Source organism: Marmota marmota, unplaced genomic scaffold, assembly GCF_001458135.2.
Source record: "Marmota marmota marmota unplaced genomic scaffold, marMar, whole genome shotgun sequence".
Classification (NCBI taxonomy): domain Eukaryota; kingdom Metazoa; phylum Chordata; class Mammalia; order Rodentia; family Sciuridae; genus Marmota; species Marmota marmota.
The window spans coordinates 67,329,910-67,343,944 of record NW_026000026.1 but is presented as its reverse complement, the minus strand read 5'-3'; the positions used below and the strand labels follow the sequence as shown (position 1 = coordinate 67,343,944).

Sequence of the window (14,035 nt, the reverse complement as noted above, 5' to 3'; positions counted from 1 at the left end):
AGACAACCTGTAGTTGAATCTTCACCTTTTTTTGCTAGTGTAGGAATAATGGAGGGGCGGGGAGGAGAGAAAGGGGAGAGGACAGGGGATGGATTGAAAAAAATGTAAAATAGTGACTGTTCATATTAGAAAGGAAAAATAATTGTTTAAAACAATTTTAAAAAGTCTAAAAAATTGTTTAACAAACTGCCAAATATTTCTGATTCTACTTCTTATATTTATCTTTTTATTTTAAGGAAATAATTTAATCTTTTTTAAAACAATGACTCTAGTAAACAAAAACTATTGATATTAAAAAAATTTGTTTTGTCTTTTTAAGTTATCATTTTGACTATTTTGTTAATAATAGCATCATATGAAATATTTAAAAATAACTTTTCTTCTTACCAAGTATTTAAGTTATTTATATAAGAGTCCATGTACCTTTCATTAAATTGGGCCATTACTCCAATTTAAAAAAAATGTGATGCAATAATCAAAATCAAATTGGCTATTCTTTGCATTTCTGAGAAACTTCAATATTTCTCTCATGTACTCAAAGACACAACTGGTCCTAAGTGAAAAATTAAAAAATGAACTGAATATATTTAGAATTAAATAAAAATATTGAAGCATCGGGGCCTGATGAGAAGCTAAGACGTTCTCAAGATTTTCTGAATCAGATAGCCTTGGAATAGTGATGCTCAAGCAAAGATACTTTCACTTTAAAGCTATCAAATCATGCTATGTCTAGGTATAAATATATCACAATGAAGCCTCTTTTATATGTAATTATAATTCACTAGTTAAGGCCAATAGAGTAAAGCAAGGGGTAAGGGATAGGAAATAGGGAAGAGACAGGAGATGGATATGGGGGATGAGGTTGATCAGTTGTATTATGTGCAAATATGAATATGTCATATGTATAATCATAATGCACCAATAAACCAACAAAAATACCTTTATTTTAGTATCTGAAATACAGTGCCAAGGGACAGTTAAAAGGAATAATCTGAATAATTTGATTTTCCATGTATATGAGGAAAGTAACATAATAATGAATAAATATTCAGAGATTTAAAATGCAAAGGGAGACCATTCAATGAGGTATCATAACCTTTTTTTTGTCACTTCAGTGACAAAAATAGCTTGTATTGTACAAGTAAGTGGTTCTCACCTGCTCACTTCTGATTCTGTATCTCCCCGTCTGATTTCTTCTAATCCCCCTTATAAACAACCTGACATACAAAAGGATATGAGTAGAAATAAAAGGTTTGGAGGGGCTGGGGTTGTGGCTCTGTGGTAGAGTGCTCGCCTAGCACGTGCGAGACCCTGGATTAAATCCTCATCACCACATACAAATAAAATAAAGATATTGTGTCCATCTACAACTAAAAACTAAAATATTTTTTTTAAAAAAAAGCTCTGGAAAAGGGAAAGCCCAGGAGTCCTGAAAGAACTCAAGGAAGGCAAAGACTTAGAGCAGCCTCACTGGCAGACAGGGGAAAACCGGGGAAAGGCTGCACAAAGACAATAAATCTTAAAAACTCGAAGAAGTAGGGAAAAGAATGCAAGAGCCCCACTCCCAGCTGCTGTGCACTGGCCTTTATCTGCCCAGAGCTGGAGATAAACAGCTTGCTGGAAGGCAGATTTCTACTTAATATGGTTATTTTATATGATACTTCGTACTCTCAATGCTCCACCCTGTGGTTTGGCCTTTTATAAACTGCCCCATTTACTCTGGGGAGATAGCTCAAGCCAACGCAAAAGCCTTTCTAATCTCACATGAAAATAATGAATTGTGTTTATAATTGAATTATCGGCCAATGAAGACTGCTGAGAAATGCAGTATGACATTTCAGTGGAGCACTATAATGTATAAAATTCTATCTCCCAAAGTGAAGTAGCCAATTTAATGCGCTCCATGAATGCATTCCAAAAAACTTGTCAGTTTAAAACTATATCCACATGGCAAATGCTTTCCAGACATATAGTATTTGTGTTTGCATTAAAATGAATCAAAGAATCAGTTGCTTTGTATGGACAGCAAGACCTCTGCTTTTCTGCTAGATCACTGACATGTACATGGTCTATATTTTTGACCCAAGTAATTTTAATGTTCATGTAGCAGTCTAACAACAAACAAAAGTTGTAGTAATAGTATTCCTCCCTTCCTTACAAGCTGAAATATCAAGGTAAGTTCTCACTCTTAATTCATTTTCTTTTTTTTTTAAATTTAAATTTTATTTTTTGTTTTAATTAGTTACACATGACAGTATGATGACCTTGACGTATCATACATTTGAATCAGATGGGATATAATTTCTCATTTTTCTGAGTGTACAGGTTGCAGAATCACATTGGTCATGCAGTCACATATATACACACAGTAATAACAATGTCTATTTCATTCTACTATCCTTCCTGTTCCCCCAAACCCTCCTTTCCCCTCCCATCACTTCTTTCTAACTAATCTAAGGTAACGCTATTCTTTTTTTCTCACATCTTCATACATGTGTTTTGTATAATGATGAGGGTCTCCTTCCACCATCCATTCCCCTTCTCCCTCCCTTTCTTTCTCACCCCTCTTCCCTATGTAGAGATAATCTTCTTCCCCTGCTCTTCCTCCCTACCCCATTTTGAGTCACCCCTCTTATATCAGAGAAAACATTCGGCATTTGTTTTTTTGGGGGGATTGGCTAACTTCACTTAGCATAATCTGCTCTAATGCTATCCATTTCCCTGCAAATGCCATAATTTTATTATTTTTAGTGCTGAGTAATATTCCATTGTGTATATATGCCACATTTTTTTTTATCCATTCATCCATTGAAGGGCATCTAGGTTGGCTCCACAGTCTAGCTATTGTGAATTGTGCTGCTGTAAACATTGATGTGACTGTGTCCCTGTAGTATGCTGTTTTTAGGTACTTTGGGTATAGTCCGAGAAGAGGAATAGCTGGGTCAAATGGTGGTTCCATTCCCAGCTTTCCAAGGAATCTCCTTACTGCTTTCCAAATTGGCTGCACCAATTTGCAGTCCCACCCAGCAGTGTATGAGTGTACCTTTTTCCCGCATCCTCGCCAGCACTTGTTGTTGTTTGTCTTCATCATGGCTGCCATTCTTACTGGAGTGAGATGGTATCTTAGAGTAGTTTTAATTTGCATTTCTCTGATTGCTAGAGATTATGAGCATTTTTTCGTATATTTGTTGATTGGTTGTATATCCTCTTCTGAAAAGTATCTGTTTAGGTCCTTGACCCATTTGTTGATTGGGTTATTTGTTTTTTTGGTGTTTAGCTTTTTGAGTTCTTTGTATACTCTTGAGATTAGAGCTCTATTTGATGTGTGAGGGGGAAAAATTTGTTCCCAGGATGTAGGTTCTCTGTTCACCTCATATATTATTTCTCTTGCTGAAAAAAAACTTTTTAGTTTGACTTCATCCCTTTTGTTAATTCTTGGTTTTAATTCTTGTGCTATAGGTGTCTTATTCAGGAATTTGGGGCCTAGTCCCACTTGATGGAGATTAGGGCCTACTTTTTCTTCTATTAGATGAAGCAGAGTCTCTGGTTTAATCCCTAGATCCTTGATCCATTTTGAGTTAACTTTTGTGCATGGTGAGAGATAGGGATTCAATTTCATTCATTTACTGGATTTATTATTGATCTTTAGCTCTGTGTTTTTTATAATCATTTAGTCTGTGTGAAGGATAAACATATGACTTATGCATTGCCTAATTATCAAGCAGTGAACAAACACTTTCAACCTCCATTGAGAAGACCTGATTTTTAGATCTGTTTCACTACCTGTCTAATTTTGAGTGAGCCACTTAACCTCTATGGATCAAAGTCTGTTTAGTAGTTATTTAGAGATAAAACCCACTTCAAAGAGTTTTTTTTTTATAGAGATTTAAATAAGTATACGATGCCATCTTTTATACTCTAGTTCTCCCCTAGGTATCTTCTGTTTTGCTAATTCAGACTTAAGCAAATTTCTCCCCAATCAGGCTCCCGCCTGCTGAATGTCTACCTTCTTATGTATTCTCATGTTCTCCCCTTGAATTAATTGAGTTAGATACCTTATCTCCCTTACCTCACTTCCCCCATCTAATCCAGGATCTGAATATGTTGTGCATGCGTTAATTACATATCAGAACTGTCTCCTGCTGTCTGTTCCCACTGTCACCTAGTTTGGGCCCCTATTGTATCACAGCTATTGCAGATTCTTAATTTGTTTCCTTGCTCTAAGTATTTCCCCTCAATAATCTGTCACATACACTCCGCTTCCATTGTTACAACATAAACTGTCATTATATCCCTTTTCAGCTTAAAAAGTTTTCTTTTAAAAAACTGCTTTTACATGGCACAGGGGATGCAGCATCAATTAATGTCATATAATTTTCCATAATATTGAAAGTATAAGAGCAAAAAATGACTAAAGGATTCTGCTACTGGGATTCATTTCTACCAAAGAACCAAATAGCCAATAATGCCTGAAGGTAGTCACCGGAGGGAAACAATTAGTGACCCACCTGTGCTTTCCCTGATGAAGCAATAGTCATTGCTTGACTAACAGTTCATCCCTTTGTTCTCCCCTCCTGGCTTCGCTACAGTCCCACATAATCCAGACCCCTGTAATCTGGAGAAAGAATCCTTAAAGCAGATAGTTTCAAGACTGGATTTTCATGTAGTCCTTCCCCTCTGAGTATTAATTTTAGTAAGTAAAATTAATTTTATAAATACAATTGAATAATTAAGCACCAATATACATATAATTATTATAATTAAATCAAATATATACATATATATGTGTAATTTGAATACATTTGTATATATGTATAATTTGAATAATAATTATTATTCAAATGCAAGATTATATAATTATAGCATTATACTAAAGTAATTATGCATATATTATTTCATTTAGTTATTAAGTTACATTTTCAAAATTTACCTTTTTTCCCCCACTCACAGCCATTTACAATTAGGCTTTTCCACTTTTTCAACTGTTAAGTTTTCAACTGTTAATTTCTTGATTGTCTTGAATAAATTTCTAAGTATGGATATAAATTACCTATTTTATTAGGTGAGACCTTGAATTTATTTTTTCTTTAAAAAGCATAATGTATATTTTGTCTGGTGATAGACTTTTTGATCACTGTTTTTTTTTTAATTCCCTCTTTGAATCTCAAAATGTTGCTATGCTTTTTCCTAACTGATAGTTATGACAAAATGTTTAAAGCTAGCTTTTTTGCCTTTTTCTATTTACTTTCAGTCCAGGGATATTTAGGAATGCCTTTGTGACATGTAACCAGGATTTAGGTATTGATGATTGTCCCATTGGCCATCTCAGGAGGGTCTTGAAGCAAATCCTCTGTTTTGCCTAGAAAGAAGTCGCTTCTCTGTGCACAAATACTAGTACTTAACAGTTTACATTTTCCAAAGGCTTCCACTGACTACTCACAGTTCTTGTGCGTTTTCAACTCCTGTCTCTTTGGGCCCAGTGTTATTCTTAATTATCATGGGAAAACCCAGATATTTCTCATGGATCCCTTCATTAAACCATTGACATCTTAGTAGTAGAAAGTTTTCCTTTGGTTGGATTCCATTTTCTTTATAACATCAAATTTTTCATTATCCTTTCCTTTCCCTCTTCCTTTCTTCCTTCCTCCCTCTCTCCCTCCCTCCCTCCCTTGTTACCTCCCTCCCTTCTTTCCCTTTTGTGGTAGTACTACAAAGATTTTTCTTGATGTTATGTATCTCAGGTTGTTTCAAAAGGAATTAGACAGTAATAGGTCTAAGTATGCCACTTTTCCCTCTAAATTATGGAAAGATATTTCAAGTTTTTTTCCTTCCAAATGTCACCTCTGCATTCAACTTCCTCTATATGGATTACATTGTGTTTTCATAATCTTAATTCCCTTGTAATATCTTATCACACTATATTACCTGCATCTTCGCATCCAGGCTTCTCATTGTGACTTCTTCCTGAGTTTTATTAAACATATTTAAGAAGATTATAAAACTATCTTCTGGTTCCTATAAGAAATAATTTTCAGAGTTATGATCTCCTCTGAATATTCAGACTGATGTTCTCTTTAGCCCTTGCTATGACATATTTTTCGTTTGGTCTTATGGAGGTGTCCCTCCTCTACTTTTCATTTTACTTATCCCCAAACTAGGAGAAATCTATAAAAACCTGATATTTTTAAATACGAGGTTTGTATTCACAGCTGTTAAAACCTTTTAAAGTTATTAAAAATTACAATGCTAACATGGACAGTTATCAGGAAGCTTAACCATAAAAACAAACAAACAAACAAAAACTCTCCTGGATTCCAGTCATATCACTCCTCTTCCCTCCCACTTTAATCCCACATCCCTACAGCACTGTTTTCTACACATTTTACCATTTGGGTATTGCCATCTCTAAATAAATATGAAGAGATAAATCCAATGCAGAATTAATTACTCTGGATGGTTAAATAAAATCATATCCCAAGGTAAAGGATAAGCCACACTTTTTCATTTTATGAAAACCAAAGTAAACATGAGATTATTTTCTCCCTATTTTTTTTTTCTATTAAGTTTCTTTGTGGCTGTGTGTTTCAGGACGTGACATACGGGTACACCTTATTGCTTCTCTTAATCCAGCTTCATCAATGCTATGCTTTGTGGAAATTTGTATAGGTTGCTGTTTCATTTACCTTCTTTTATTTTTAGTTTTTAAGATCGTGTGATTTTTTATGTTTTCAGTATTTTCTTAAATATTTATTTTAAACGTCGAACAAGCTGTAAAAGTGTTACTAATTGGAGATATTGTTAATCCATTTTTTAATTGACAATCTGTTTATTGAGGAAAAAGGTATAGAAGACTAAGGAAATTTTTGAATGCTGATGTTCCTAACCTCTTTATACATGTCTGTGTGTGTGTGTGTGTGTATGTGTGTGTGGATGTGTATAAATACATATTAATAGATAGATATTATTATTTTAGATAAGCCACTAAACTCTGTCTCAGTTTTACACAGGGGAAATCTATAAGAGTTAGAATGACTTTGTACATGTTTATTTTCATAGCATTGTAAAACCAAGTCAATGTACTCATAATTGAGATTTTCTGTATTATAATGAGTTCACAAAGAATATAGTGCTGTGTTAAAATTTGTAGACGAATCCAATTTGAGTTCTTGTTTCTATGTGCATTGATTTTTTAGTTTTGGTTTTTAACGAACTCCAGTTTATAAGTATTGATGCTTCTATTCTATTTTTGGCAAAGCCCTTTTTGCTTATAGAAAAATTTGCAGTCAGCAGCATTGATTGAAAACAGTGTGTTTCTGGTGAAGCATTTTTCTACCACAGGTGGCTGGCACTGATGGATCTTTTTCAATCCATAGTGCTGTAGGTTAGATACAATTTTCTAGACTTCAAAGAGAATAGAAGAACCCAAACTGTGTGATTATGAAGTATATTCAGAGGAAAAGAAGTTTTACAAAGCCTGTGACTATCCTCTTTACCTTGGCCATATTATGAAGTACGAATGGGAAATATTTGGGAACTACTCACTGTCCATCTTGGATATCTTCTAGACTTCTTTCCATCATTCTAAAACTTAATAAACAAAGAAAGTTACAAACTCATATATTTTAGCTTTGAAGAAATGGAATTTTTCTAATCCACTTCAGCATTTTGAACATAATCATTTTACAGAGTATCTTATTTAGAAATCACAATACTTTCTGAAAAGTGGATTTTGCTATATTTGTATAGATAAGTAAGCCTGAAATAGGGTACATAATTTATTCTACATCCGACACCTAATTAGTGGCAGAGCTACAATTTTGTCTTGTGTTCATAAGTATCATGCCGAATGTGTCAGTTTGAATTTGGTCTTCACAGGAGATAGAAACCTGAGTACACTTGCATTACTCAGTTGGGCTGTATTTATTGCACATGACAAGCAGTGAGATGCTGACGCAGAGGATTAAGGACATTCTCAAGACTCCAGCATCTTCGAGCATCCCTTTCATTCCTATCCTATGATTTTCCTTCTTGTGTATGATGGCTCTTCTGCTTCTGTTCATGTCAAGCATGCCTTCCTAGCAGGAGCACCAAGAGGATGAACAAAGGAGAAAAAAGGGTCTCTTATCCAAATTTAATTTATTTGTTAACCAGAAAAATAATAACTTGCCTGGAAGAAATTCATATTATACTTCCATTTATATCTCATTTATAGAATCTATTATATAGTGTTTCCAAGATTTAAGGAAGTTCAATTAGTTAATTTTAAATCAGATTTGTTGAGATAAAGTTTAGATACAATAATAGTTGCACATTTTATGTATACAGATCTATGATTTTTGATAAATACTATGCTTATAATAATCACTGCTCCAAGAGAGACAGAACACTCTATCTTGAAGAGGCAACCTTAACTGATGATATTTTGCCATCTTGAAGAAAATTCAGGTTCTGTTAGGTAGATGGAGTCAGCACTTTCCACATGGAGGTTAAATGCTGAGTATTTAAATAATGATTTGGAAAAGAAGAATTATAAAGCATGAAATATCCATATGTTAGAAAAGGCTTCAGTTACAGTTGACTGATCTGGAAAAGTGAACTCAGACAAATCTCCTAGAACTATCTATGTCTCAGTTTTCTAATATTTAAAAGAAAAAAGGTTTTAACAGGCCTTATGTGTCCAAAATTCAAATCAAATGAGATAATTTGTGTGACAGCACATTGAGGTCTGTAAAGCCTTATTCAAATATATAGAATTGTCTGCAACTTTCCTGATCAGAGGAATTTCCTTTTGAAAATGATGATGAGTTTCAACTGATTGACCTGAAATATTACAGTTGTAAAATTTAAAAATGCTTATAAAATATACAGATTCTTAAATTTATTAGTAATCTATAAATCAAGGCCATAAGCAACTCTAAATAGAGGCAATTTTACTTTTGATGCTTGTCAGATCCTTTCAAAATATGTCTCTTTCAGTTGGATAAGAATAGCACTAAATATATAATTTCCTGAAACTTTCAGAATATATATATATATTTATGACTAAAAAGTGCTGGTATAATTTCCCAGTTATTGTATGATATTTTAAAAACGAATACATGACAGTATATCATTCATGTGAAATATAAATTTTATTTTTAAATACTACACATTTTACAAACCCAAATATTAACTTTTGGAATGTTTAGGCAAATAATTTTTTAAAATTTGTTCTCTATTTTGAGAAGAAAACACGCTCTTGATATTCACCCTATGGAATCAGTCACAAAAGGAGACTCTGTAGCAGCAGAACACAACTGCTTGTCATACCAGATTTATGAAGAGATGCTATCGACTGTATTATTTCTCAGAATTTTGTCAGAGCACACTCTAAATTAAAACATCTTACCAAAACATCCTATAAAGACTTATAGTAATTGGTGCCAGCCAATACCAATCTTTATTGAAAATAAGTTTTTTGTGGTTATCTCAGCACTCATTTCCTTTTATATTCATTAAAATGGATTATTTTTTTTTCTATTAAAGTCTTTGTCATTTGTTCATAATTCAGGTTGGACTCAGCACTGGCTTTGTTTGTCCTTGGGGAGGCTGCCAAATTAAACATGGCCTGCTTGAGAGCTTTAATGGAAATAGTGAAAGATTTTCTTTCAAGCATTATGTCTCTTCATAGTCAGGTAACAACATTACTAATTTAAATGTGAAAAGACACCTGAATAGAAGCATATTTTATTTTTTGCCACTATTTAAATTATATATCATATTAGGGCACCTAGTGTTCATAACTTTGTAATAATTATATTTTAAAGTAAATATGCATATAACATTTACTATTTTTCATAAACTTTTCCATTGTCATTACATGTTATTAAGATTTGTATTTTAGTGAAAATGAAATATGTTTTTTAACTTATAAGTTTTCTCTATTATTGAACATTAAGTTATTTTCTAACTGTTCATAATTAATTACAAGAAAAGTTGAATTGGCATTCTCAAATATAACATATTATTTGTATTTCTACTTCTTTGGAATAAATTACTAAAAATAAATTTTGCATGAAAGATCTATAAGCTGTATTTAAGGGTCTTGGAACAGATGCTTAAATTCCTCTCCAAAAGTTGTAATTTTTTTTTATTCTTATGAAAAATACATGAAACTATAACACACTAAAAAATATTATTGCAGAAAGTAGTATTTCATTGGATTAATTTATGTTCTATTGCTTCCTAAAGAAACTAAAAAGTTGTTCTTTATATATTTATATGCTATTTACAGTTTTTATATTTTGAACTACTATTTATGCAATATATCTATGGAAAATTGCTTTTTTAATGAGTTCATTTAGAAATATTTATTTTGATCTTTTAATAATTCCATGAAATTTGAAGACCTTTTTATGGTTCTTAATTATGACAGAATGTCCTCTGATTTTCCTAATACCTGTTTTTTTACTTCAGAAAGAAAACTGCAAGGTTGATGACCTTTCGTGGACCTGGATTATCATCTATACATATACAACAATTGTTGCAGAAATCTGCTTGTATGCAGCAACTTCTGATTTGCGAAAAACTGCTCTTATTGGTTTCTGTGACTGTAATAGTTCACGAAAGAATATTTTATTCATGGAAAAATCAGAAAAAGAGCCAGAATTACAGGAAACAAATATTTTAAGTCTTTTTGAATATTTTTCTTCAAAAATATCAGATGATTGTAAGTAAACAATTTTCATGTTATATTTTAAATGTCCATTTCTACATATAGTAATATGCTCTTTACAAAAGGTTAACATTAAGAAATGAGAAATATCTTTAAATTTAGTGTGACTTCCTGGGAAGAATAGTTCATGAAATGGAATTTTTTATCAATAATTTTAAAACGGCTGAAACACAAAGCTAGATTCATTTGATTTATGATTTAAATGATGTGGTGTGAAGGAAAAGATGAACTTAGGAGAATTTGTGAAGTGTATATAACCTTTATTTCCACTTCATTTTTATTCTTTTCCCCTTAAGGACTTCTTCTTTCCCCCATTTTTTATAGGCATCTACTGTTTCTCTCTTGTACTTTTCCTAGCCAGAGGATTTCTCTTCACTCACGCACTCAAGTATTGTAGTACATTCTTCACACCTGATTTCTTATATTCCAACAAAGAGTATGAGTCTTACGTCTCAAAAGTAAAGGTCATTTTCTGTGGTGTTTACGGGGGCTAGTAGAATAAAATATGCTTATTTTTAAAAAAGTACTATAAGCATAATATTAATTTGAGAAGTCCTTTTAGTTTGATTGAACTTTGTAGGTTTATTATAAAAATCGTTACAGTCTACATATTGTTATAGTCTGTTGTTTATATGACTTTTGGTTTCATTAAATTGTGAGATAATTGAGACTAGAGAATCTTTTCTGAATTGCATTTGTGTTAATCCAGACTCTAGCATAGTAGCAAATAATGTTGGGCAATTAATTATAGTGGATTTATCATGTAATTAAATCACTGAATTTCAGATATAATTGTAAGATTTTTGAAAGCATTGAGGGAAGCAAGATTGCCTTTCCTTAGATCCATAATTTACTGATTGGGGATAAATTATGCTGAAATGTGATTTTAAATAGTAAGACTTGAGTAATGGATATTAATTTCACTCTTTAAAAGTTGTTCACTGTTTTAAAATTACTTTCAATATACTCTTGGTTTATTTAGCACAGTGGAGACTCATTTCTGAGTGCAAATTGCTTAACCATTTCCTACTTTTCAAATTATTGTCATTTGTTGCTGCCAATTTTAAGCAGATCTTTATTCTTTAAAATGTAAATTGTATTTCTCCAGTGTTTATTGAGTTGACAAATTATTTTGCTACTCATACTTTTATACATAATGACCATAAATCTTCAACACATGGTTTTTAGTCTACCGAGCAGACTAATCTATGAATATTAGTCCTTAATTCTTGTCTAGCTGTGTAAATTGGTGCATCTTGGCTTCTTTCATTGATCTTTTTGGGCAGCTCTCCATGGGGAGGATCTTGGCTCCTAGAAGCCTCTTGGTGTCCCTCTAGAGAGGAACGTCTAATCTCTGGCAAAGTTTTGTGATGATGTTATTGTGTATGTTTCTGAGGATATTACAATTTTTATTCCTTCTTAACTATCTGACTTTTCCCCCAGAAAATTTATGATTGTGTCATTCATTTGCTCATTTTTGGTCTTTTTCTGCATTTTAATCTTCCCCTGAAGAATTTATTTTGATGGTCCAGAATTTGGATGACTTCTTGAAAGACATTTTGTCTTAGTGCTTATCATCTATTACTGAACATTGCTTAGACATCTAGGCATTCATGTGTATTTCCCTCCTTCTTAGCAGTGCCACACATGAAAGAGAGCTATCTGTGAACTCAAACTCACTAAGGATACAGAAAATCTACAGTCATTATTTTCTCATCTCTGTGAATCTGAGTGAGCATACATGTTTCTAATTTTTATTAATTTAATACTAAGTGAAAGTATGATATCCAAGAATAGCAAATTCTGATTCTTTTCATGTGTATCCCTAGATAAGAGGGGCACCTATATCTTTGTACCATAAGCAATAGTGTCATTAAGGTCTTTACTTTTCTGTAGTTATTCTTCATTGAATAAACCCTCCAGGAATTTCTGGATGTCATTGTATGTACCATGAGATCATGTTACAGAGAGCCATTTCTATAGATAACAAGGTCTCAGCATTTGTTCTTTAAATGATGATAGAGAAGAAGGTGATAATGCCTAACAGGTGGGATGCTGTAAGGAGATCACTTTCTGCCTTTGCAAGTGGCATAGAGGAAATGGATGCTGTTTCTGCTTGTACTGATGTCCTTCCTATTATTAGTCTTGAACCCAGCGATGAAATGATAGGCTAGAATTTCATCCATGTTTTATAAGCACAGGTGGACAAATGGATGTTTTAAGCTGTGAGATGCCTTTAGAAACTTGATCCAAAATAAAGAGAATATCAGAATTATATAAAATTTTCTGTATAAGCCACAAGTGATAGTAATGCCATTTGTCTCGTTGAAAATTCTGAATATTTTGAAATCCTCAATTCTCATAGAATCTTTGTGATTTCTTTGGGAAACGTTGGAAGTTGGTAACCTGTTGACAATTTGCTTAGAATCTTCTCAAGGATGTGTTCTGCTGTTTTCTTTCTCTGTGTCAAAATCAGAGAATATACCACCTCTGGACATAAATTTTTGATCTCCTCTAGTGGTTGCTTCTACTGGGTCTTTGGATTCCTTCAGCTACTACCATCAAAAGTCAGTACTCAACAAATGCATTGTTAAAAACTGTACTGATGTGCTTCAGTAGAGCTTAATTCTTTGTAGCATCACTGAATAATTTTCCAGATAGAGAAAATTATTTTTCTCTGGTTTGTCCTTTATGCATTATCATTAGTGAGAAGGATGAGTTCCACAAGACCTCAGGATATAGAGTTCCAAAAGCAGTATTCTCTATGTGGCCTTTTCAACATAATCACTGCAAAAGATGGGTCTGACTTTCTGAAAAGTGATAGAATTGAAGATGATTTTCCTCATAATCTTACCCTTCAAGTAATTTCATTTTGGGATTAGAGTGAAGAAATCAGCTCTCGGGTCATACGAACTTGTATTTTATATTTGTCACTTACATCTCATGATCCTAGGTCAAGGTATTTAGTCTTGCTAAAATTTACTTTCTTTGCCTGATCCTTGTGTTAAAAATCCTATCCAGCCAGGCATGGTGGTGCATGCCTGTAACCTCGGGAAGTCAGGACAACAAGGCAGGATGATCAAAAGTTCAAAGCCAGCCTCAGTAACTTAGTGAGGATCCAAGCAACTTTGTGAGACTTGTCTCTAATTAAAAAAGTAAAAGTGGCTGGGAATGTGGCTCAGTGGTTAACTGCCTTTAGGTTCAACCCTTGGTACCAAAAACAAAAAATATAATTTTATCCATATCATAGTACTTTTTGTTTTTTAGAAAAAAAATATGGAAATATATATATATATATATATATATATATATATATATATA

General features: G+C 32.9%; 1 protein-coding gene across 2 annotated transcripts in view; it reads left to right on the top strand.

Annotated features, from left to right (window-relative positions):
* Tmem232 (transmembrane protein 232) overlaps nt 1–14,035 on the top strand; it is a 256,123-nt gene that overhangs the window by 82,852 nt on the left and 159,236 nt on the right. For both annotated transcript variants that reach the window (XM_048811573.1, XM_048811574.1), the window contains exons 11-12: nt 9,551–9,674; nt 10,456–10,708. In XM_048811573.1, coding sequence (XP_048667530.1) covers nt 9,551–9,674; nt 10,456–10,708 — 377 coding nt within the window. The remainder of the gene's footprint in view (nt 1–9,550; nt 9,675–10,455; nt 10,709–14,035) is intronic.